The sequence below is a fragment of the Otolemur garnettii genome, unplaced genomic scaffold, assembly GCF_000181295.1.
Source record: "Otolemur garnettii isolate 467f Iridium unplaced genomic scaffold, OtoGar3 scaffold00008, whole genome shotgun sequence".
NCBI classification, from domain to species: domain Eukaryota; kingdom Metazoa; phylum Chordata; class Mammalia; order Primates; family Galagidae; genus Otolemur; species Otolemur garnettii.
Window position 1 is genome coordinate 22516750 of NW_003852403.1, and position 27246 is coordinate 22543995.

The window sequence follows — 27246 nt, forward strand, 5'->3', positions numbered from 1 at the left end:
ACTGCACCTCTGCTGAGGAATAGCAAATAGATTGCAATTTGTACGCTCTATCTGATTAACTGGTGTATTCAGTGGTCCTGCTGGGGGATGAAAATATTGGACCTTAAGAAACAAAGCAAAGCCATTGCATTAAGATACAAAAGCAATGCACAGAGCTGCAGGTCCAAAGGGTGTTCCACAATCCAGCTTTATCAGTAGCACTGGTATTTTGGTCTCTAAGCTTTGGGCTCATGTGTCTGAATTATTGGTTGGTTTATTCTGTGGCTGTTGTCACAAAATATCACAAATTTAGTGGCTTGAACACCACATTACTTTACTATTTTATCCTTTATCTTACGATTCTTTAGTTGCAAAGCCAAAACGTGTGTGTGGGGAGGTGGACATTGTTCTGCCTAAAATAGCTGGTCATGGCTGCGTTAAGAAAGATTATGAGGCTATGTGTGTGCTCATCAGGAAAGATAACTTTGGTCAATGAGCAAGGTCTTCCGTGAATTCAGAAGGAAATCCCATGTACCTTCTATTACACCAGGGGTGCAGGCTACAGAAAAGGGGAGTGTCAAGTTACCTACTAATAAGAGGGGTGACCACCCAAAGCCCTAGCTGGAAGAGAGTGCTCCAAGGGTCTGCCTGCCTCCAGACTCTTGTAGTCCTTCTCTTCCTAAAGCTGAAGCTATTTGGCCCTCGCTGGCGAGCTGAGCCCGTCCAGGCTGTATCTTCTAAATGCCCACCTAGCAGTAGCCCCCAGCCTGGCACAGCTCTTTCATGATGGGATATAGCACTACAGGATACAGGCAGATCTGAAAGGCTTACCTGTTGGATAGGGAGACACACCGGCCAACAAATTGCCATGACAGGTAAAATTATATCACGTTCCAGGCCTTGTCCTGTGCTTTCTACCTCCATGACCATGCTTGAGTTGCCTAAAATGCTCTTCCTTCTTCTGCTGCCTCAAGCCCACTCATTCTTCAAACACCACCTCCTCTTTGATCCTTCCTAGATGGAAGAAAACCTCTTTTCTCATTGTTCTTTCATTTTTGACATACCTGAGACCACGGATGCTCACATACTCCACAAATACTTGACAAACACAAATGATCAAGCTAAATGTTCATAGGTGTGCAAAATCATGGTGATTATATACACATTTAAGAGCTTATGCATGAAGTATTATCTTGTTCACTATTAATGGACCAACATACCTGCTTCCCCTCCAATACCACACAAAACATACCAAGACAGAAAAAAAAATACCAAGATGTTAGTCAGAAATATAGCTTTATTATAATATTTCATAATCTAAAAACTTTTTTAAATTCTGGGAACAGAATATTCCAACTTCTGTACAACTCACTGGCCCTGCAGAATACTGGAAAACAGTGTCTAAGCAATCTGAACTCTGCACATAAGGATCTATAACCTAGTTTGACAAAGAAAAAGAAAGAACAGTCCAAATGAAGATTTCCTCCCTACAAAACAAATGATAAAATTAGATCTATTCTTCACTTTAACCTTGAACGTGTTTTCCCAGAAACTTTGGTGATTTGTTCAAAAAAGCAACTGCCCTACCTCTAAGGTTGACTGCCCATGTGGACAAAGAAAATATTTTAAAATAAGACACAAATAGGACACGGCACCCAGCTCAGGCCATGGTATATAATTGGGAGTATCCTTCTGAGCGAGCCAGCTCCCATATTTCAACAGTAAATTTATGTCTCTAAGGAGGCACAATGCATATAATACATTTCCTTATATTGGGTGGGGTATTAAAACTTAGTGGGAACTTAAAAATGTTTTAATATAATAAATATGAAAATAATTTTTTGTATGTAATATAGATACAGTTGTATGATACTATGTTGCTTTCTGGAGATCACTGGGTACCACTGTCAAAGAGCGCTGCCATGCCCTCTAGGCATGTTAAATGGAAATAAGAAATGTTAGTTACTTTAAATAAAACAGGAACAAAACTCTGTCTATACTATCTTTAAAAACAAGTTGTTGTCATTGCATACATATTACGGGACAAAGAGCATGCAATACGACGTACAAGTCATGTTTTTAGTATGTAAAAGGCAAAAGTGCAATCATGGTATAAGCGTCAATAATAAATAAATCTGGAGGTGGTTAATTCTCCAAATAAATAATGATAACATTACAATTTTTACAGTGCTAGCCTAAACAGTGATATTCACAGCAGTGTTTCTTCTTCCCACTTGATAGCCGCCTATACATCACATGAATGGTCCATCCCCAGAGGCCAAAAGTCAAAGTGACCATTCAAAAATCAACATTTTACTATGATAAGTTCAAAATATTTGTATAATAAGTTACACTTTTCAATTGACTGGCATTTTAAGTAACTGCTTAAGTATCTATTTTTAATGCACTGCTAATCTGATGCTTATTTGCAACAACAATCATAATTCTACTAATGTTAATTAGGTTATAGTTTTACTTTTTAAATTAAGAGAAGTCAATTTACAGAACCCAAGTATATAGTTTAAAAACCACTCACCACAAGCACACACTTTCTCCATGAGTATTTAAAAATAAATTAATATGCTTGACATATATATTATGTTATATATATATAATATATATATGTATACATTATTTGTGGATAAAATTATTCTCGTTTCCAGAAGGAGGTCAGCACTTTTGAACTCTGTATAAAATCTGATGACATTGTTAAATTTAAGGGAAAAAATAACCTGGTAATTTATTCTTGAGGGAAATCATACAGCAGGAATTTCTTAACAGAACTTTGCGGAAACCAAGGCCATCTTAGGGCAGCAGGGAGGACCGTGTCAGTCGCCGGCTCCCACGTGCACGGCTTATTTCGGCAATTACTTTAGAACGTACAGTGAACACTCCAGATACCTGGATGAAAGGTAAGAATGTGTATTTTAGTCATGAAAGAGCAAAAGCAGCAGGAGGCAAAGTGAGCTGCCGAGTGGAAAAGGTAAGCCAGGGGAGATAAAGTCAAGTCCACAGCTGAGAGAGCCAGCTGCTGACACTGCCAGGGAAGGCGCTTCTAGGAAAGTGCCAAATAACAGCTACAGAGCTTCCGGAATGGTGGTGCAGCCCCACGTGCGCGATCCGCTGGCACTCTAACCAGCGGATGCTGCAGTAATGCTGGGAACTGTCCTCCCCGGCCATCGTGGCTGAAGCAGCTGCTAAGATAGAGGCTGGTGGCACAGTCGAAGGATGGAAAATAGCCAAAAAGACAGCAGAGGTGTGCCCAAATCTGAATAAACATGCATTTAGGGCACCAAAAAACCCCCCTCAATTAAACTAGAAAACTGTCCGTTGAAATGAGAGCTGAAGTCTGACTGAACAAGTCTTTTTAGCAACCCAAAGATGGAAATCTTGACTAACCAGAATCCTTAGAGCAGTGGTTCTCAACCTTCCTAATGCCGCGACTCTTTAATACAGTTCCTCATGTTGTGGTGACCCCCAACCATAAAATTATTTTCATTGCCACTTCATAACTGTAATTTTGCTACTGTTATGAATTGTAATGTAAATATCTGATATGCAGAATATATTTTTATTGTTACAAAGGGGTTGCAACCCACAGGTTGAGAACCGCTGCCTTAGAGGATTTCCAATTAACTGAGGGGATGGCTAAAAACGAATGCAAATATTTTCATTTCACTGCTGTTAACAGAACTTTACACTCTGATTCCTTGCCTCACAGTTAAGAGAGCAGTGGGCACAGATGAATTTTCTCCCAATGCCTGACATCTTGTGTGGCCTTGATCCTGAGAAGTAATGACCACTGCATAGAGGCCCAGGTGCCAAAACCACTGGAGACTGGGCCAATTATTTTAGGAGCTGGATCTTAGTTTTATTAAAACCTTCATTTTTTCAATTCTTTCTAAAATTTGCAAGCTTCTAAAAGGGGGTTCTAATAAAATTCTGGCTCACCAAGTTTACCATGTGTTAAATTCCAGTTAATTGAGGTGCTTGCATGTGTTATGCCCTTTGCTACTCCAATGTGTCCTACCATGGGACACTAGTGTTGGCCCCAGGACAACACTCCGCAATGCCTGGCGATGACGGTCCAGAGCCACCCACCCTTTTAGATGATGTTCACAATAGCTGTTGGCTTTTTTTTAGCCATTTTGGGCCTGATGTTGCCTTTCCGGCTGAACCCCAGAAGCTCCCCTTTCTTTGGCGGTCTGCAGAATTCTCTTGAGGACTCGGCCTGCTCGTGAATGGACTTGGTAGGCTGCATGCTGACTCTGTCATCCTTGGCTTTTTTCAGGTAGTTCCTTCCCTTTGGGTGGAAATGGGTCTTGAGATCAGGGTGGTTACACGCCGAATGTGGGTATCCTCGGCTTCTACAGATAGTTGGGTAGGGATGGAAGAGAGATGAGCAGAAGAAAAGATTTTTTTACAACCTTAAAAGGATAATAGCCACTCATAGCACAACTACTCCTACATACTACAGTGGTGACCATACTGCCACTAAAACAATATATATTGGTATTTTTCTTCCACAAAAGCCCTTGGCCTCCCATGAAATGATCACATGATACTAAATTCTCAGGGAGATAATACATGTACTAGTCCTATTTTCCAGTGATACAACTGAGGCACAGGTTTCAGTGAGAACCCCAAATAATATGTATAACTGGTCTATGGAGAAGAAGGACCAGTACCGATCTCTTGACACAGACAAATCTACTGTGCAGATATTATCAAGTATATGACTCATAGTATAAACTTCCATAATGCAGTATAAATATAATACAGTAAGAGTCCTATACAGCTATATGACCACACTATACTTCAAGAAAGTTATACTATATAAGATTATTAAAAAAGTACTCTAGTACTATCACAGTGCCATATGCTATTAGCACATTTGAAAGGTAAAGAAAAATTACAATCACATCAATATTTTATGAAGTTCAGTAAAATTTATGAGGCCTTGGGCCAATGGCCACCTAATTTTGCACCCAAGTCTCCCAAACCCATTTATATTATAGACCGCATATAAAATACAAAAGAAAAACATTCAATATGAACATTATCAAATGGTAACAGTAAAAAAAAAAGATATACATACAGGCATTTGGGTTTCCTATTTGAGGAGATATCTGTAAGCTAAAAGAAAACAAATAAGAAAAAGAAAATTACTTCACTTGAACGATGGACTTGATTTTAAAAATCTTTCTTGGACCATACCTATGGTGCACATTGCAAGGGTACATGTCAACTCTATTAAGTGTAGAGTATAAATGTCTTCCCACAATAATTAAGTGAAGCAAAGGCTATGTTAACCACTTTGATGTAAGCACTCCAAACTGTATATAAAATCAGCACATTGTACCCCATAAAGGCATTAATGTATAAAAAAAATGATTTAAATTAAAAAACAAATTTTGGCATTCAAAAAAAAATCTTTCTTGTATTTTAAAGAAATGGAATTCACATTAAGGAAGTCAGGAACCATTACTGGTGGCATTATCGGAGGTGCCATCCATGACACTGGCCCAGATGAAGGTCTCATTCTTAGACTCGGCTTACTCAGGCAGCCTCTGTGGCCACATGCTCTGAGATTTCTGAGTAGTCTATGTCAGAAGATCTCAAAAATGTCAAAAAGTCAAAGAGCCCCCAATAGAGCAACATTTGAAGAAACAATCTAGGCTAGCTAATCTAGTATAGCTATGGATGGGTACAATGCATCAACTAAAGGTAAAATGGGCATAAAATGTTTATTGCCTAAAATATATCATTTCTAAAATGATAACCCCATACCTGTCCCTGAGGCCAACTATCGCTGAGATTGTTTTCCCCTCCTAAGAATTCATGCAATAAAGTATCTGCATGCACTTTTGTGGCTGAGCTCAGAACGCCCTTATTTATAGAACAAATTGATAATTATCATTTTGTGATCCAGATGTCACCATCCAGTTTAAAGGCAAACCCAGCATATTCTCAGCCTTCATGCAGCTTTCACTAGAAGTGGTGTCACATCAGCAGGCAGGAGAGAAATATGGAGAGGAAGAAAAGATGGAGAAAGGACCAACTTGGTGTTTAGGCACTGAGGAGAGGAAATATGGAGAGGAAAGAAAATATGGAGAAAGGACCTACTTGGTGTTTGGGCACTGTGGCCAACGCATGTCCGTGCTACATACTAAAGTAACCTGAGAAACAGCATCTCTCTCCATTCTTCTGTCTGCAGCGAACCACAAAGAAGGTTCCTTGCAAAAACCTGTGAGGTTCATAGCCCCAAGAAGGCAAAATAAGATTCTTGCTTCTATCTCTTGAGATCAGCAATATTTTGACCTTGTTCATGCTGGCTGATTGGGTATGAAATTAGTAAATTGTAATAGAAGAAGGCATCACCCTGACATGAGGTTCCTAAGGCTATGCAACATACTGTACAAAGAAGGTGGGACAGCTGGCGCTGACTCAGGCAAATGCTAGGCTGGGGACCTCGAATGCATCAGCATTCCCACCTTTTTGCTCCCTAACCCACAATCACCAATTAGGATTTTTCAGCCATGCTGCGTGAATGAACTTTAATCAATGAGTAAATTATAAAAAATGCACAGGATTTTTCTCTCTTTAAATCTTTCCTCCTCTTTATTAAAAAATTATTCAGGCATAACAAAATGTGTTCACTTGACTGTATGCCTATGAGCAACAGTCTAATATTAATCTATACTGTTAGATACATAGTGCCCTTAGGAATTTTATGCAAAATTGAAAGATAAGAAAGGGGGAGATGGAGAGAATGAATGAATATGTGGATATCTATGAAATGTTCAGAGGGGTCCCTAACTTCAACAATATTCTAACTACAACCTTAGCACCTATGTAGAACCCTGCAGGGACCCCAAGATATGAGAGGAATTTACTATGTCTTGTGGAGAGAGAACTGCATAAATGAAGAGGGGTGAAGGAGGGCCAGGAACCTCACATGCACATGCAGTTACTATGAATGGTACATGACTGTGGACCACACACCAGGTTGAATACTGACCATACAAGCAGAATTAGCCCTCAAAATAGCCTCACGAGGTAAGCATTATCATTCCAATTTTGCGGATTTGAAAACCAAGGCAGCAAATTTAAGTACCTGGTTTGAAGCCTCAGTGCTCTACCAGTGTTAGGGCTGAACTTCAAACCCAAATTAGCCGACTCCATGCCCGAGCAAGCCTTCGCTCTGTCCTGCCTCCCTAAAAAGCATGTGTTTGAGTGTATAAATATGGCATGTGCAAGGAAGAGTGTACACAGTCAGTTAAGTGAAAGTGATGGCTAGATTGGAATTTCTCCAAACATCCTAGGAAGAGAAATGGGGTGGAGGTGGGCCTTGTTATCACAGCCAACACAGAATTCCCTCAGCTCTACCTCCAGAGAACACAAGAGGCCACTGCTCCTCCTGGACCACTCAGCCCATGCACCTACCTCCATTTAGTTCTAGTCTAGCTCCTTTCGCTTCTTTTTGTTTAGGAAAAGGTGGACATTAAGATGGGGACCAAGAGAGTCTTTGATCAGGGTTCCAGGTTGGAAAAATATAAAGAGCCTCATAATTGAAAGCCAACCTGAGAAAACGTTGAATATCCTTTATTTAAAATGCTTGGGACCAGAAGCAGAAATGTCCCAGATCTGGCAATATTTGCAATCTACTTGTAATTCTAATCTGGAAATCCAAAATCTGAAATGCTCTGATGGAGCATCTCCTTTGATCATGACCCTGGAAGCACTCAAACAGTTCCAGACTTTGGGGCATTTAGAATTTCCAATCTTGGAATTAGGGATGTTCAACCTATACATTCATCTGTAAAATGAGAAGCCACGTGTTTGATATAATCAAAGTGCTAAATGTGGCCTCCCAGGCTATCTGTGGCTATAAATACAAAGAATAACTAGAAAGCTTTCAACAGGAAAAGCTTTGAATAACATCTTTGGTAACCTATTTGGTCCAGTTTAGTAAAGGTGTCAGAGCGCCCAGAATCCCAGCTTATGGAGCTTCCGACTCACTTGGGCTAGGTTCTTCTAGGTCCCAGCACACTGCAGGCTGCAGGGGAGCAGGGCATTGTGACCTCACTCCCCTGTGCCCTCTGCCTGCACACCTGAGCTGTTGGGAAAGCCATCCCCAGACCTGCCTCTCACCCTCTCCACTCAGGCTGCTGCAAAAACTACCCATCTTCCTCCCTCTCTCCTCTTCTTTTTTCTCATGACCACCTCTAGAGAGCAGTGTAATTCCTACATGGATATGTAAGGTGCCTCTTTCTAAGGTGAGTTTTTAACATTTAGATTCTTTTGTGCTATGGAAAAATTTCCTTCCCCTCATCTTTAGTGCCTTTTCTGCAATAATGTTTTGGCATCTGCATCTTTCCCTCAATCCCCTTGAGCATTTATGCTCTTTTTCACCTGGCCGATTTCTAAAAATATAACATGCTTACTCAGATATTTTATCTTTATGCTCTGCAAAATGTTGTCGCATGAGACACAAAGTGACCTACTCTCCCATCTGTCAAAACCACTCACAGAACTGCTCAAATGGAAGGTCATGAAACAGCGTGGATAATCTGATTTTCAGCATTGCCTTTATGTCCTGTAGGTTGCTCAATTAGGACTAGCAGTTAATTCACTTAACGCAAATGTATTGGTGGCACAGTGCTCACTGGGCGCTGAGGAAACTGCTGTGAGGGTCCCTCTCTCAGTAAGGAGGAAACACAACATGAGTAAACAGAGGAAGGTAATTTCAAGTAGTGATAACTACCACGGGGTGGGTATCCCTAAACCTCAAATCCAAAGGGCTCCAAAACCGGAAACTTTTTCACAGCCAACATGACACTCAAAGGAAGTGCTCACTGGGACATTTCAGATCTAGGATTTTGGATTAGGGATGCTGAACCAGTAAACAGAATGCAAATATTCTAATATGCAAAAGAATCTGAAACCCAAAACATTTCTGGTCCTCACATTTCCAATAAGGGATACTCGACCTGGACCTGTATTACAATGAAGTAGACTCAGTAACAAGGAAAATGAACTACAGGGTCTGCAGACTGTCATATAATGTGGCACATGATGCTCCAAAGAACAATTTAGAGTACTGCACGTAGTACGAGGGGAAAATACGGCTGCCCAGTTCTTTTAAAAATCATACAACTGATTCATGGTCTTCGCAGGGGAATGTATGTTCTCTCCCTCCGACCACCAGACAGTTCTCACTACAGCCTGATCATGCCCCACTCAAACACAGCTCTTGTTTCTAAATTCCTTCTTATAATCTAACTCGCTTTCTTTCATCTGAATTAGTCAATTCTTCCCAATTCTTCCTTAGGTAGAGCAAATCTACTGATAAATAAGTTGACCACCTATGGGACTGTAACAAAATGGTCAACATACAGAGGTGGTCAACGTAAGGAAGCAGGGCTAGTGTACTGATATGGACATGTGGTGCATGTCCAGTCTACGAAAATCAGGTCAACTTCAGGAGGTGGTCAGCGTAGGAAGGTGGTCAACTATGGAGGTCCTGTATTTACTATATTCCTGCCATATTTGTATGTATGTATGTGCATATTTTCTGTGTATGTATGTGTATTTATGTGTGTGTGTATATATATATATGCCTACACATGTGTTATGTGTGTGTGCACACATAAATACAGTCATGTGCTGCATGATGACATTTTAGTCAACAAGAGACCACATATACAATGGTGGCTACCAAAGATTATGATGGAACTGAAAAATTTCTTATCATCTACTGACGTCGTAGCCATCATATCATCATAACACAATGTATTACCCACATGTCTGTGATGATGCCAGTATAACCAAGCCTACTGAGCTGCTAGTATAAAAGCAGAACACATACAGTCATGACAGTACATAATATTTGATAATAATAAGCACCCACATTACTATGTATGTACTATACTATACTTTTTATCATTATTTTAGTATGTACTCTTACTTATTAAAAAAACACATTAACTGTGGAACAGCCTTAGGAAGGTCCTTCAGGAGACAGTCTAGAAGAAGGCATTGTTATCGTAGGAGATGACGGCGCCACGTGTGCTACTGACCCTGAAGGCCTTCCAGGGGGACAAGAGGTGGAGGTAGAAGACAGTGACACTGATGGTCCTGACCCTGTGTAGGCCTATGCTAACGTGAGTGTTTGTGTCAGTCGTCAACAAAAATGTGTAAAAAGTAAAAAAATAAATAAGTAAAGTTAAAAATACAGAAAAGCTTATATAGTAAAGATCTAAAGAAAAAAATATCTTTCTACTGCTGTAGAATATTCATGGTTTAAGATAAGTGTTACTAAAAAGTCAAAAAGTTAAAAAAATTAAAAGCTTACTGTAAAATACAAACATTACAGTAAGCTAAGTTTGTTATTGAAAGAAAATATTTTAAAAATTAATTTAGTGTAGCCTAATTGTATAGTGTTCATAAAGTCCACAGTACGGTACAGTAACATCCTAACTAACACTAACCACTCACTCACTGACTCACCCAGAGAAATCTCCAGTCCTGCAAGCTCCATTCATGGTAGTGCCCTATTCAGGGCTACCATTTTCCATCTTTTATACTACATTTTTACTGTTCCTTTTCTATAGTTAGGTATGTATAGATGCACAAATACCATTGGGTTACAATTGCCTGCAGTACTCAGTACAGTAATATGCTGTACGGGTCTGCCTAGGAGCAACAGGCTGTACCATACAGCCCAGGTGTGCAGTAGGCTCCACCATCCGGGTGGGTGTAAGTGCCCTCTTGATGTGCACACAAGACCTAACCATGCATTTTTGGAGTGTGTCCCATCCTCAAACATCATGATATATATAACTTGGTGTGTACATAGCTGATAAGAAGAGCTGATTGCATGATTTGGCGTGCTGAGAAATAAAGACTGGCTGTTCAACCTTCAAGCTGAAAAAATAAATTGGGCAGAGGAAGTGAGCAAAAAATATTTAAAAAGAAAGGACTCCTGGGTCTTCTTTCTTATTCATTGCCTCCTGTTGTTTTCTGTCTTTGAAATTCTTCTTGGTTTAGCACAGGAGGATTTCATATTTTCCTTAGCTGTGGGTGACTTATACTCCTAAATACTCAAAGTGTTAATGCTACATTTTAATTTTAGAGTTCCCAGCCATCAAAGACAGAGGATGATCAGAGAGCACTGATCCGACACCTTCATCTTACAGAAGGGTGACAGGCCCAGGAAGACAACCTGTCCTGTCCAGGCAGAAGCCAGATGCACATCTGGGTTCCATGACCTCATGCCACAAGCCTCCCTGAAGAGAGAGCAAGATGGGAGCAGGCAGGAAAGGGGTCGAGACTGTCCCTGCAGCCACAGCTGGTCAAGACTGGATAGTCCCAGGGTTTCCCAAGGAGACAAAGGGTCACGTTGTGAGGAGATAGCTCCTCCTCAGGAGGGGAACAGGCCACGGGCAGCCACTCAGGAAATAATACATACTGCACATGGATGAGACTGCACTGAATACAGAAACAGAAGCCTCATATATGTAAACACATTTTTTTTCTTCCTTCCAGTCTACATTTGTTCCAGAAATTCTGGGGCTTGCACCTCTGTGCTGCTCCAAGACGCAGTGTACATTATTACAGCAAGTGCCGTGTAGGAGTTCTTCCTTTTTCTTTCCTCCCTCCTTTTCTCTTTGTCCTGTTTTCCTTCTTTTATCTACTTGCTTTTCATCTAATTCCTTCTTTTGGATTATTCGTTTTGTTGCTGAATCATGTTTCTTTTTAAGCTCAGCCACTAATAGCAACCTTGCTAATCTTTTGGTCAGCATTAATGTTTCCTATTTTTCTTTTCCTTATAATAAAGTCCACGGCTGGAGGTGTGGGGAGTAAAAGAATAATTTCTAAATCTTCTGAGAAAGAGGTAAGTATGAATAAAGTTTAATAAATAATGAAAATGTTATAAATAAACCACTCTGGAGTATCAGAAATCCTCCTCTGGTTTTGTTGTTTATACTATCAAGGACATAGTAGAGAGGGCAAACAGGACCCACCAAATGCCCTCACCTAGAGCGTGATTGTTTATACCCTCCTTGCTCTTCCAAAGAGAACAGGCAGTCTTGATCAAGACATTTACAGGATCTTTATCTACATCCAGGGTTCTCATCCAAGCTCTGAGAATGTCTAAGCCCCTGAAATTACATGTAAAATGATATGCAGATATCTATAAGAGAACTATCACCTGTGACTTTTTCTATCTTTCTGAAATCTACCTAAAGAATTTTAACCCAGAGAGACTGTTAAATAGTGTTTTCCTCCCTACTAAGCAGGGGGAAGGATATGTAGATGGATCCTGCTTTACTGAGACAGGCCAATTTCATAAGATTCTCTTAGAGTTCCAATATAGGATAACAACTTCTGACCTCCTTGAACATCAAGGCTGGGACAAATAATTTCTCTGGATACTTCAAACTCTTTTATTTTACAAATATAAAAACACATCTACCAACTCAGCATGGTAGAGTGTCTCTGGAGACTGGAAACTGTGTGCCCAGGATTTAGCTTATTCCAGGTACCTTGGACTCACTGGTATCCCTTCCACCACATGATAGGCATGGACTGGGAGGCACTTTCAAGTGATGTCTAAAGAGTCCCCACAAGCCACCCTGCTCCCTTCTCCTCTGTCTTCAGCCCACAGCCCACTCTCATCACACACAGGGACCTCACAACGTGGTGGCTGGACTAGTGTGACTCACCACGTGCCCGCTGAGGTCACAGCCGAAGCCAGAGGCCTGCTGGCTTTGATAGTACTCTAGCTGTTTCTCCGCCAGTTCCACACGTTGCAACAGATTCTCAATAAAGTCCTGGAGCCGAGCTTTCCCTTGAACCTCCTTCTCAGCCGCTGCTTCCAGGAAATGGTTGAAGGTAACAACTTCTCTGCAAGGCAACAATGTCAGAACACAAAATGGGGAAATGAGACAGGAATTCATTCATTCAACACATGTTTACTGGGGACCTGTTATGTGTCAGTTACCATCCTAAGCAGCATGGTCACAGCACAACAAAAACAATAAAAATCACATCCTAGTGATAGTTGAAGACATTTTATTTTATTTATTTATTTTAGCCAGAGTCTCACTATATTGCCCTTGATAGAGTACCATGGTGTCACAGCTCACAGCAACCTCAAACTCTTGGGCTTAAGCGATTCTCTTGCCTCAGCCTTCAAGTAGCTGGGACTACAGGCACCCACCACAACACCCAGTTATTTTGTTGTTGTTGTTGTTGTTGTTTAGCAGGCTCAGGCTGGGTTTGAACCTGTCAACCCCTATGTTTGTGGCCAGTGCCCTAACCACTGAGCTATGGGCATCAAGCTGACAGACTACATTTTATTGAGGGAGACAATCACTATAAAATATACAAATACAGTAGAACCTCTCTAAGTTGACCACCCAAGGGACTGTAACAGACTGGCCAATATACGGAGGTGGTCAATATAAAGAACTAGGCCTACTGTACTGACATGGACACGTGGTACATCGCCAGTCTATACAAAGTAGGTCAACTTAAGGAGATGGTCAATGCCAAGAGATGGTCAACTAGCAAGGTTCTACTGTATATATGTCAGGTATATAAGTGATAAGACCTAGGAAAACTGAAGCTAGTACAAGGGGACAGAGTCACAGAGTAAAGGAAGGGGTGGGTAGTATTTCAGAAGGGAAAATGAGAGGTAACATTTTGGATTGGGTAACATTTGAACAGAGACCTGCAGAAAGCCCTGAGGAATGAGCCACACAGATCTGGAAAGAGCAAACCAGGGGCATGCAGATGGGTCTGAGGCATAGTAAGGAGGTCTGCATGGAGAAAAGGCCAAGGTAGGGCCCCACTGGCCACTGCGAGGATTCCAGCTTTTATTATGAACTAATCTGGGAAACCAATGAATGTATTGCTTGTGCGAACAGTTCTGTTGTACATTTTAAATAGTCTAGCTGTTTAGGGAGAAAAGTCTAGAGAAAGGGGAGGTATACAGATGAGAAGCCATGCTGACCACTAAGGCAATGCATCAAATGAGTCACCTTGTCCAATTCTGAACTATCGGAGCTGAGACTGAAGCAGCCCAAATAGCCACCTTGAGGGCAAGCCAAGGTCCACTGGGAAAGCTACACCATTGCTGACAATAGATGGGCAGGCTGCCTTCCCCTAAAAAGCTGAGTGAAAGTCAATAGTCCTTTTGCTACATAATTCATTGTAGATTCACAAATCCAGAAAATTGTTAATAGCTGTATTACATACATTTTATATTATCCTTTTATTTTAATGGAAGTATAAAAGTAACATTTTTCTGACTTATAAATAAGATTAGCTCTTCATTTAAAAAAAAATTCAAACGACACATTTAAAATATAAGGAAGGAAAAGATCTTCTGAAACTCCATTATCCCAAGACCACCACCATTATTTTGGTAGCTATCCTCTCAAAAATCTCTTTACAGATACACCCCACTCCCTTCCACACACACAATTTTTCTCCTTTTTCTTCCTCATCACTTGACTCTCCTCTCAACTCCCCTCTTTCCACCCCCTTCTCCCCAGGCCAGACACCAGGTAATCAACAGTTCTTTCCCCCTTACTGTGTTCACTTAATAAAAATCCACAAATATCCTTTAGTCATCATCCCCTTTGTACATTCTGCCACCCCCTTTGGAATTTCATAATTTTCTAATGAATTTCCTAATTTTATTACCTGTTAGATATAGCTTTTCCTTCATGTGTTGCCAAAATCTCTCTCAACCTTCAAAGAATGCCCTCACATTGTTCTCACCATGTTCAATGTATGCAAAATTCTGAAGACTTTGATCACTGCCCTTTTTGCTTCTTTCCGTTTAATGATCCCTAATTTTTAGCTATCCAGCCTCGTTCATTCGTTCTGGATAATCGTTAAATTCACTGCCTTCTCTGTACCTTCTCAACCTCCATTTGATCTTTATTTTCTACTAAGCTCCATAATCTCTTCAGAGTAAAAGTTCAGAGGAGTCTGACTCAGAAAGTCAGAGTTTTACATAAGAAATTTGCAAAATAGCTGGTGGTAGCTTCCAGCTCATTAATTCTGTACTGCTAGTCAGTGTGTGTGTCACTTTTACAATTAGTCATAATTTTTCTCTCACAAGTACATTACGTCACACTTGGCCATACCGAAACTTTTCTGACATTTCCGATAGAGTCACATATCTGCAAAACCTTAGGAATTATATATCTACAAAACCAGAAAATAGGCTGGCTCTAATGATGATTCATTTGAAGACTTACTAGCAACACCAATCCTCTCTTTTTCTAGTTTCCCATCCAAGACCAAATGTAAATCCTATTTCTGTAATAATTCCATTATCTTTTGGTAGCTAAGAAATATCTACACCAGAGACCAGAGAAGTAAGCGCCCTTATGGAAAAGGGTTTTCCTTCATTGTCAGGGTTCAAGGTTATTTCCAGATGTTTTCCTATGAGCCTTGGACAGAAGATGGGCACTTTCCAAGGTCCTAGTTATTCAAGCCATGAGCGCCAGCCAATTTTTAAGCTTTCCTGTCATCCACCTTAATCTGCCTCCCAGGTGAGCCACAAAACCTAACCAGCAGCTAAGGAATGGAAGGTCTGTGCGAGTGTTACCTGCAGCCCTTTCTTGGTTACCGTTAATCAGATCTTTTGTATGGAGTATAACCGTAGCTCAAAAGCACCACCGGAAGTGTACCCCAGGAAAATGGCTACTCCAGGAAAAGGGCTCCTCCTCCTTCTGATATTAAACTTTCAGTTCATGTGAAGTCAAGTCTATTGTAGAGACTTTTGGGGTGATATTTGGGATAACTGAATCATGAAACAGACTCCAAAATGTTCTTGCAGGGAAAATAATCAAAAACAAAAGTGCCATGCCAGTCATTTTCTTTTTCCAATTTATTTTGGTTGATGATATTTACAACATTTATCTTATTATAGAACTATTTCATATCTATTAGGGGAAATATAAAAATTGACCTGTTGGAGGATCCAACTGGGAAGGGTCTAACTCAGCTTTTGGTTCTGTGTTCTAAGTCTACCACTCCACACAAAGCGGGACACCTAATATTAAATAAGTATTTGTTGTAGTTAATGTTTACAGAAGACAATGAGGAAGAAACAAAAATGACCCCAAATCCTACCACCCAGGGGTAACTACTGTCAACATCTGGTACATTTTTTTCCACTGTTTTATTCTCTGTGCATATATAATATTCCAGGGCTCTCCCTGTAAAGTGTCTCCTACAAGACAGCAACATTTGAAGGTCTAATCTCATAAAATTAACAGCACAAAGGCAAGAGAAAAAAACCCGAATGCAACACCACTTGTAACTGTGGCTACATTTTTAAATTTCATAATGTTTTGCTACTGGTTTCCTATAAAACCCTTAAAAATGTCATTGCTCCTAGCCAACTGTGGAGGGTTATGCCATCTTGTAAAAGAGAAGGATCTTTTTCTAACTTCCTTCATCCAATTATCTTGTGCCCTAGAGCTGAGAAGTTAATATCCTTTGCATTTTTCAACCAACCTGGCACTGATGCTAACCTAATTTCAGTTCATAGACCTATCACATCAACTAGGCGGGGGGTGTGTAGACAGCCTGACAATGAAGTATAATTTTGTTTTTAAAAAGAAGCTAAACACACAAGACAAAGACTGGAGAAGTTCATGATACTGAGACTGCATGGGGCATCCTTATTAGATGAAAAGAGTATAAAACCCGAGGGACTGAATGTGGGCCAGCACGTGTGCACATCTCAGATCTGCCTCACTCTCACACCCTGCTCTGCCTGGATGAACAATATCCAGAACCACCTCCTTTGTCCCCAAGGAACTTGGAATTTTTCTGAATAGAAAAGGTTTTAACCACATTGCCTTTTAACCTCTTCAATAATTAGACTCCAAACAGTAAAATATTCATTTCCAGTGCGAGAGAGAGCAAAATATTCATTGATACGGCCTCAGATCCTATGTTGCGATTAATCCTTAAGAAACTAGCAATTGCCACATTTGGCACAGTATCAAAGCAAAGTACCCACTACTACCTGGAAAGGCTGGTAAAATACCCTTCCATGACGAGATGTTTATTCACCTCAACCAGAACAAACTTGCAACAGACTGAATGAAAAACTACTCAAGTCCAGCTGCCTTCTAAGAAGCCAGACAAAAACTTTTAGAACACTATCACTCTTTTCACTGAATTGTTTTTGGAAAAAAATAGGTATTTTTCATAAAAATATGTCACTTATATTAATATGTGATGGATACAGGTAGTGGGAGAGGCAGACACTGAAAGACATAATTATAAAGCTGAGTTGAATATGACTAAGAAAAAGAATAATATGATGCTATCAGACAGAACAATAAAAGACTTATGTGGTTTTATTTTAGGTTCTCAACCCTGTGACTCAGAATACAGTGCGAAAGCTGGAAGGCGAGATGAGAAGATAAGGGCAAACCAGAGTGAAACTCAATCAGGGTGTGGGTACAGACCAGCTTTGGGGAAATAACTTTAACTGGTTCTAGGCCACTTCCGGCCCCATCTTTGACTTCTTATTGATTGAAAGAAAAAAAGAGTTAAGTTCTTAAATCCAAGGTTTTAGGCTTCAGGGGTAGATATGCTTATTTAAAGTAATATTGGACACTAAAAAACAACAACAAAAAAAACAGTATAAGAAAGTGACCTTGAAATTCATCATTATACACAATGATTTGCAAATCTGAAAATCTATCAGATTCATAGGCATTCAGAAACCACAGTATAAGGCAGCACTGAGTGGAAAAGCCCCTTCCATAGACCAAAGCTTTAGTTAGAAAAAATACCCATTCACTCCTGCACTCACTCATTCAGCATGAGGGCTGAAACCCAGAATATTTTTTTCATATTTGGCAGATAGAACCCTGTCAGTTACTTATTCTGAGGTGGGTTAAAGGCAGATTAATTCAGAAAAATCAAAGATATGCTATTCTAGAAGCACATGTGGAGACTGATGGAAGCGTGCATTAAAGCGCTGGGGTGCTCAGTGTAATTCTGCATAGACGTGGAAGCATGCATTTTAATAAGGAACAACACACCGATCCTCTCATGTATTACGATCTACCATCCTGAAACCATTTCTTGTGTCTATTTGAAATCCCTTCATTCCTGTGCCACGCCAGATCCTTACTTTTGGATATGCTATTATGCCAGGGTAACTTCTCCTGCCCTTCCCAAATCCCTACTCTTAAGGATGCCTTTAACCTCAGCCTCCTGCTGAGAAATTCCCAGAATTCCCAGACCACACCCACGTATACACAGGATGGCCTGGTGTCTTCCCCACAGAGCCCTGTCCGTGCACTATCACCAGCCACATCACCTGAGACCATGTGTGCCACTTACCTACCTCATTGACTGTAAAGTCAGTGACTTGGGGACCCTGTGGTCCCTTCAATATGTCACCCCCACCCAATCTAACATGAACTCAGCACACAATGGAATATCAACGAATTTCTGCTTAAACAGTTAAATGTGGAACTGTATCGCTAGTTGAAATCGTTAACCAACATGAAGATCCTTAAGTTTCCTTTTTCTTTTTTCCAGACAAGTACTGGGACAGAAAACCAAAGAGTAACTTACAGGTGCCTCCTACAGGAGTGGGGGTGGGATCTAAAATTGATGCCTCTCCTCTATTCTTAAATAACACTTTAACTTCGGCTTCCCCTCCCAAAGGCCAGCTCTACAAAGTTATTTAAATTTCATTTTACATTACTGATTTATGAACCTCTTCAGAGAAATATGAAATGGTAAAAATACCTCCAGCTAAAAATAGCCTAGCTATTGATCGCAGAGCACCTCAGACAGACCATAATGTCAGCCCTGGGAAAATCCCGAAGCAGGATTCAGACACCCGCAAGCACCGGGAGCCTGGCTGCAAACCTGGAACTGGGAGTCAACTTCTGTGCTCTCCTCCAGGCCCCCTAAGGACAGAACCTGCACCAGCCACACATCTGGAGCCCATCTCTAGACTTGCCAGCCCTTAACTCTAATGAGACAATCAAATGACTCTCATTGGTTCCAAGTGGATCAACACTATATTCTAAGCTCCCTCGGGCCTAGAGAAGGGCTGTGGTAAGGGATAGGAGATGGGGAAAAAAAAAGAAGAGACACTGAGAAATGGAGAGGAACAGCAATTTCCCCAGGTTTCCATATTTTACCACATGCCATCCCAAAGAGGACATGTTGGACATCCAGTTTATTCTACATAAGTGTGTAAGTCTGCATGGAACACCAGACTTACTTAATGGAAAAGACTCCATTAATATACATGTACTAATAATGGGGAGCAAACAGACCCCTCTCTGCCCCACTGAACTCTTCCTGATTTTTCTTGGCTTGCTCTCTAGCTATAGATCAGTCCCTATACTTCACTGCCCACTTGCCATTAGGTGATCCCCAAATGGGAATGACTTAATTAAATGGCAAGAGGCAAAGCAAGCCACCATGTCAAACGTGCCTTTGAAAGGGCGGCATTTTAAAATCAGCTTTGGATAGACACCTAATGGACATCTACCAACTGTGAGGGGCACAAGCCTCCCCTCAAAGTCTTCTTCATCACCCCTCTAATGGTCTGTTGGATGTTTTCTTTTCCCTTCTGGTTTATACCATCTGTGGACGCAGGAACCAGACTCACTTTTACCACAGTATAACCAGAGCCTAGAACAGTACCTGGCACTTGGTGAAGATCTGCTCCCACAAAATTCCAGGATGGGAATAGGAAAAATGATGGAAAAGGAAAGGAAACGTAGTATCTGCTGTCACTTGCAAGAGAGAAGGATGGAAATTAGAGACTGGATCACACAGAGGCCCCCACCTGCAATCAAAGGCTGGCAGGAGCACAGGTCCCACTCTGACTGAGCAAAGACATCCCAGAGTTAAGTTAAAAGCCCTTGTTGGAAACAAAAAGCTTCGGGCGGGGTGTTCCAGAAACTTAATATCATGACCACGCTTATAATGCCACCATTTCCCTGCTTCCCAACACCTCCAATGCCAGCTGACATTTTCTTTAATCACATTGGGAAAATAAATGATGTCACCGTGGCAATCCTCTCAAAATAGCAAAAAAGCAAGCCCATTCCAAAATGGGCCACATTTGGTGTTACATAAGTCTTGACGCTTTTGGGCAAAAATTACATTTTCAGAAGGCTGGCTAGGACACAGTGAACTAATGGAAAAAGTACTCAGCAGAGAAACAGGAAATCAGATTCCCGTTTCAGCTTTGCTGCTGAGTCTTTGTCCTTGGGCAAGTCATTCCGCTGCTCTGGGCCTTATTTTCTGTGTCAGTAAAATGCACAACATGGGAGTACCTTCCAGTTTTCAAATCCAAAGTTGCCAGTGCCCTGGGGGCCGCCTCTAGCAGTCCTCTCTATTGCCCCTTCATGATCACTCTCTCACTCTCCTCTAAGCACCACTGCAAATTCTGTTCTTCCTCCGCTTTCCCTCAGTGTGGCCTCTCCACACAGAATAAAAATTTAGTCTCTAATGTTTTATCAACTTGAAACTGTGGCTTCTATTTAAGCATCTATCAAAACCACCCTGGGTTTGAACATGAGCTCGTTTGTGGGCGTGCTTTATTCTTCCTATATAGAGCACAGCACCTTAGGGAAAAATTCCATGCATTTTATCTTTCCCCTGTGCACAGAGCACAGCCCTGGGCACGTTACAGGTGCTCAGTCAGGACTTTCCAACTTCACCAGGAAAGTGTATAAGTAAATTTGGGATCCACAGTTACCACAAATTCTTCGAAGCCCAGGAGACCAACTTGGCTAGCATCTAGCTACTAAATCCATCCTTTCTTGAGAAGGGATACTTTAACTTCACAGTTGCCAGGATTGATTTACCTGATTATGGGCCACGCTATCCAACAACTCTGAGGACTCTTCAATAAGTAAACACCTGTTTCGATTGGACTTTTAAAGTTACACAGACTTTGTGAAGACAACGAGCAACTTCTTTACTGGGTTTGAACTTCAAAAACTATAGGTATTTCTCCTCAGGGGTACAAGATGCACCAGCAGAAAAGTAAAAAAATACAAGTTGATGCTTGAACAACTTGAGGGTTAGTTAGGGGAAGTGACCTCCCACACAGTCAAAAATCCATATAACTTTTGACTCCCCCCAGATTTCACTTCTATCACCCTACTGTTAACCAGAGGCCTTACTGATATCATAAAGAGATAATTAACACAATTTTCTGTTATAGGCATTATACATTGTATAATAAAGTGAGCTAGAGATTTTAAAATGTTATTAAAGAAAGTCAGAGGGAAGAGAAAATACATTTACTATTCATTAAGCGGAAGTGGGTCACCACAAAGGTCTTTATCCTCATCATCTTCACATTGAGTAGGCTGAGGAAGAGAGGGGGTAGGTCTTGCTCTCTCCAGGGTAGCAGAGGCAGAAGAAAATCGATGTATAAGTGAACCTGTTGTTTAAAGGTCAACTGCACTGCCAATGCAAACAACCTTCTCAGTTGCAGAGTATATATATGACCGCTAAAACCCAAGTGGATTCATTCAGCCTACAGAGGGCCTCAGGGAAGCAGCAGCCCTGGATCTTTAATTTCAGTTTGAAAGAAAGGATTTTTAAAGTTGAAGGAAAAATACACAAGCAAGAGAGCCTCATGTGTGTGTTAAATACTAGATGTTTCCTTTTTTTTTAAACCACATCTACCATCTGTGTTTCAAAGGGTCCCGAGAGATTGTGAATGGGATGGTAACAAGGTACTTTCTCTCACAGGTGGGCCTGGAGAACTCATGGGGAGGTGCCTGGCAGGGGAGCACAACTCCTGGGAGGTTCTAGACCTTACCTGAAAGGTCACCTCTTTGGTGGAAGGCACAGCTCTCTGAGGGAGAGATGAGGAGGGAAGGGGCATGCTCCGCCAGGCAAATCTGGTCAATTCAACCTGGTATTACCCAACGGCTGGCTCTGCATCCCCATTCAGATGGCGGGGGCTGGGGGATGGAGCACAGGGAGGACAGACACGGTAGACACTGATGCCACTGTCCACAGTCTCTCAGACCAAGAGCTCTAGTGTCCTCCTGGAAACAAAACTCTTTCAGTCCCATTTTGTGTACAGAAGAATGACTATTTGAACACAGAACTCAATGGGACAGGCCCAAATGAAGGCTTAAAAAAATTAAGATTTTGTTTATTTTATAATCAAAAGTTTAAGTCAATTTAACAATTTTTTTCAAAACTTTCTTTTTAATATGACTGCTTTTCTCTGCGAGTCCAAAAGTCACACACTTAAAATCAACTCGTAACTTACCCTCAGACTCAAAAAAAATGTGAATTAAGATGGTATTCACTAAAGCACTATTTTTAACACTAGGAAAACATAATGAAACTATCCATTCATCAACAGCAAACTGGTTAAACAGATCATGACACAGCCATAGAAGGAATACCATGCAACAGTCTAAAGGAATGGCATAACCCTGTACTTAGTTCTCAAAAAAAGCCTAAGATATGTTACATTAAAGCAGAAACAATTCCACATACAAGCAGCAGAATAGTGTTTTAAGTTCATTTGGAAAAACAGAACTTCTGTGTGTATAAATTATATAATTAGCATATGTACACAGGAAAGGTTTGAAAGGACATTTACTGAACCTAACAGTGTCCATCTCTGGAGGATGGAATGGGGTGTTCTTGGATTTGAGGGGGTATTTTTAACATATACGAGTCTATCCTATTAAAGTCCTTTTTCTACAAGTATATATTAGTTTTTCAGTGGTGATCAGTCAATGGCCTTGGATTAACCATAACATATTACCATACCTGATCTATGCATGGCCCACTTTTATTGAGTGATCAGTTATTTATTTATTTTTGAGACAGAGTCCCACTATGTCGCCCTCAGTAAAGTGCTGTGGCATCACAGCTCACAGCAATCTCAATCTCTTGGGCTTAAATGATTCTCTTGCCTCAGTCTCACAGTAGCTGGGACTACAGGCACCCACCACAAGGCTCAGCTATTTTGTTGTTGTTGCAGTTGTCACTGTTGTTTTAGCTGGCCCAGGCTGGGTTCAAACCTGCCAACTTTGGTGTATGTGGCCAGCGCCATAATCACTGTGCTATGGGTGCCAAGCCAATCCGTTATTTTTAACAATAAAGCATCCTTGAACTCACCACCCAAAACAAAAGTTATAATAACCTACATCAAACCATGTGATCTTCCCTCCCATGGCTTTGCCTTCTCATACTCCAGGCAACCACCACTCAAATCCCATGTTCATTATTACTTATGTAATAAATAAATAAAATACAACAAATAAATACATGCAAAAAATTACTTTGGTTGCCTTTTAAACATACTGCTGTTGAATCAAACAGAAATATTACACATTTAATTCTAGAGTGTTCTCTACACATAAAGCAACCCCATATGCCATTTTTCCATCAGGGCAGTATGGGGCACCCTGAGGGCTGTTAACTGGTCAAGATGCTAATGTCCCACTACAAAACACCAGAGGCCAAAAGAGAAACATTTTTCACTGACATTATTTCCCTAGGAGCAAAGTAAATCAGCAGCTGATTCAAATCCATCTGAGCCAGGTAACTGAAATAATGTCTAGTCTGAACAAAAAATGTCTAGGCTTTTCCTCCAGATAGAATGTAAGCATTCAGTGATAGCAAGTCATGATCTCTCTAATACATAGGGTTTCTCAGAAAGTTTTAATTATTACATTTGAAGAGACAGCACAGATAGTAGAGTGCCAGAGGGCAAAGAAGAGATGAAATTAAATCAATCTTGGTAATAAGACTCCAATTATTTGGAAACCAACCTTCCAGGTTGTTTTACTCTATCAATTTTCATGTCCTTTGATTCCAAGAATTCTGAGCCTCCATTTAAACTGAAATTCAACATTCTGAATAGGGAAATACCCTGAATTGTTATATATATACTTTTCTAGTTTGAGTTAAATCCATGTCTACTGATTAAAAAAAAATGCTCCTCCAAGTATGATGATTTTTAAGTAACAGCGTCTATGATCTATAATTTTTGAAAACCATTCTTGACCCTTTACAAGTGGGCAAGACTTATTCTAATCTCATACATCATTATACAAAAAATAAAGTCTCAAACTTAAGTCACAGAAGTACAGCAACAGCAAAAGGTTTCCTCTGGGCTTCCTAATATCTATTTATAATTATAAATTATAATTAAATGGATTCTCAGTTACAGACATTTAATTAACTTGAACAGATAACCCAATATGGCAAATAAATGAAAATTATTTATACTTGAGGCATACTTTTAGATTTGAAGAAAACAGAGCTCACGTTCCCGACAAGAAGGAATGGCTCACCCAGCACACCCTTTTTGCCTTCCCATTCAACTCACTCTTGCACACCATTTGGTGCTGGGAATGGATGCCGCCATGGGTAGGCTTGAAAAACAAGCCTCTCTCTACAAACATTATGTGTGGTTTGCAGTTTCCAGGCAAAAAGGAATTAGATATTTTGGCTTTAATCTTGCTGGGCTGCAGACCATACACACACAGAGTAAAGAATACCAAAGCCTTGCGCCTCTGGTTCAACTATACCAATGAGAAATGCAGGCAAGGCACCTGCAAATAATAAAAACCCGAGGGTGGGGGCGTGCCTAAGGCAATGGGTTAGCATCCTGTTTCAGCATCACTTACTCTTCCTTCCTCAGAAGCTCCTCCTCGGATTCCGTCAGGCGCTGCCTCAGCACGGCTATCATTTCCACGGCCACGTCCACCTGTCTGTTCAGGGCCCGCTCTCGCCTCTGAACTTCCTGCTTTTTCTGAGTCAGCTGCACAAAAGCTGCCTGAACTTCCAACAGTTCAGCAGTCTTCTGGGCCAACTCTTTGGTGAGTTTATCGATTCTCTTCTCGATGGTCCTATCCACCGCCTCCACCATCCGATTGAATTTTTCTCTAACATGTGCCTCAAAAGCAGCTTTGGTGTCCGAGGTGGGAAGTCCGGGGCTCGACCGTGGTCCATCCAACGAGTCTGCGCGCAGGTCCATGGCAGTGTACGTCTGCACGTAGGACACGGGCCTCTCTGCCACCACCTCACATGGCTTCCTGTCCTTGGAGTGTTCATGCGAAACACTGTATAAGTTAACATAGCTCGGTTTCTGCTTCACCACGTGGCCACTGCCCTGCAATTTTCCCTGCTTCAGCAGTTCTGAGGGAGTGACTAGGTCTGTGTCTTTGAAGGAAGGGAAGAGGCTGCATTTTGTCAAGAGGGTTCTTTCTTCGTAGCTATGACTGAATTCCAGATGGGCCCTCAAGGACGACAAGCTTCTAAATCTAGTATGGTCTCCACACCTCGGGCAGCGGAATGGCAGGCACACAGCAACATTCTCAAAGGACTCCTGCCAGGGATATCTGCTTTCCTCAAAAGCCTTCTGTTGCATTACTCTAAAAGTCCTGGGAGGGGGGTAAAAAAAAAAAAAAAAGACGTTTAAGTGCCTACAGGAAAATATTCCATCTGAAATGACTTGCTCATCTCCATGACAGCAGAAGCTTTTTGGTTTCCAATGACTTTGGCATATATTTTACGTTACAATTAAAACCTACATTGCATGGGCCAAATCCAGCTACATCCATTTCTGTATAATAGCAGAGGTGAGTGGTTGAGACAGAGACTCTACTGTCCAAAAAGTCAAATATACTTCCTATGTATTATGTTTACAGAGAAAGTTCACCAGCCCCTAGAAAAGTAAAGGTGGGTGACCTTGCTTCTTCTCAGAAAAGAGCACTGGAGCAAAGAAGTAAAACAATTAATCCAAAGTCTAGAGTAAAGTATAAAGCATCAAATCCAGAAGTGGAATTCGCATTCCTGCCCTCCTGGATTTAGTACACTGAATGCAAAAACATGCCCTATTTTCCTGATATGCATGAATACAGGGGGAAAAAAAAGAGGAAAACTCACATGAATTGTCAAAATGGGACCTAAGAGAGCCAGCTCAGCGATCTTACCTCAAGCATAATAAAGATTACTCAAGCTAGACACTATGGCATATAAGTACACAATCAGCTGAAAAATTTTCCATCTGCGCTTTCTGTCTTTGATTTTTTTCCTTTAATTATTGTTATGACATGAGTCAAAGTGTTATTATAACAATAACTGTCCTCATACTCAAGCTCTACTGAAATTTGGTGAGCTAATGTGCCAAGTATCATTTGATGTAAGTAGGGCCATGGCCAAGATTTTATCATAATAGAGTGTTCTGTATGAATCTGTCTTGTCCCTGATGTTGTATTTTTACATGACATCCTTTAGAGATGGTTGATGTTTGAACCAGGTAGGTGTTCAGCCTAGCTCTTTTAATAACAGGAAGTTCTTCTTACCTTGTAGGAATTTATTATCTTTGCCCTAGCAACAGATGACTGCTAGCAACCCAATTCTGCAAGCAGTGCATATCTATTTCCTCTAAGGAATGGTTTCTACTTAAATATAAAGAACACTGGACCCCCAAATGAAGGAGCTCAGCTGGGGCCACTGGGTGAAAAGTGTGATTGAGTCCTCAACCTCTTAAACTGTGGCGGTGTCCCAGAAAGCCAAGCCATCAAAGATTCGAGGTTAAACCTCGGACCCCCAAAGAAGGGAACCTCTTCCTGTGCTACACCGGGATGTTTAAACCGCTGGTTTTCTGGGGATGAGATGCAAACATCAGCCCAGCAGAGAGCCAAAGACGCTGGCAAGAGGAGACGACAAGGGAAGTCAGAATGCTGGGGGGCAATGAGAAAGGTATGTCCCTCTGGCATGGAGAAATGGGTAATCACGCACTCCGGAACAAGCAGGCTTCCATGGGCCCAGAAGAAACCCCAGTCCACTGGGTTGGTGGAAAAGCCCCAATGTACTCTGCAGGTGTAGGGCAGGCTGGCAATGACCCTGCCCGGGGTCCCAGCTCTCTCCGCCCCTGCGGCGTGCGAGCCTGGGGATGCCACAGCTGATTCGTGCGCACCCGAGTTCCTGCAGGTGGGGGCCGAGAGGCCGGCTCTGTTGACCGCCGGCCGCGCTGCGGGGTCGGGGGCGCTCTCCCCAGCCCAGACATCCCCGGACGGTCCCCTCCGCCGTGCCCCCAGGCCGGACCGCGGGCGCAGACGCCCAGCGGCCGCCACTCACCCGACTTGTTGCTGCCGCTGCAGCCGCCGCCGCCGGTGCTGACGCCGCGGGAGCGAAGCGGTTTTCAGCAGAGCCGTAAATCAGGCTGAGCGGGCCGGCTCC

The 27246-nt window shown here is 41.5% G+C and overlaps 1 protein-coding gene across 1 annotated transcript; it reads right to left on the reverse strand.

The window, feature by feature from the left end:
- Positions 1 to 3582: 3582 nt before the first annotated feature.
- Positions 3583 to 27246, reverse strand: ZNF365 (zinc finger protein 365). Its single transcript, XM_003783631.3, has 5 exons — positions 27145 to 27246; positions 24687 to 25442; positions 12711 to 12891; positions 5078 to 5115; positions 3583 to 4346 (listed from the first exon to the last, which is right to left on the reverse strand). The coding sequence occupies exons 2-5, from the start codon at positions 25427 to 25429 to the stop codon at positions 4085 to 4087; spliced, it is 1224 nt and encodes a 407-aa protein (XP_003783679.1). The 5' UTR covers positions 25430 to 25442; positions 27145 to 27246; the 3' UTR covers positions 3583 to 4084.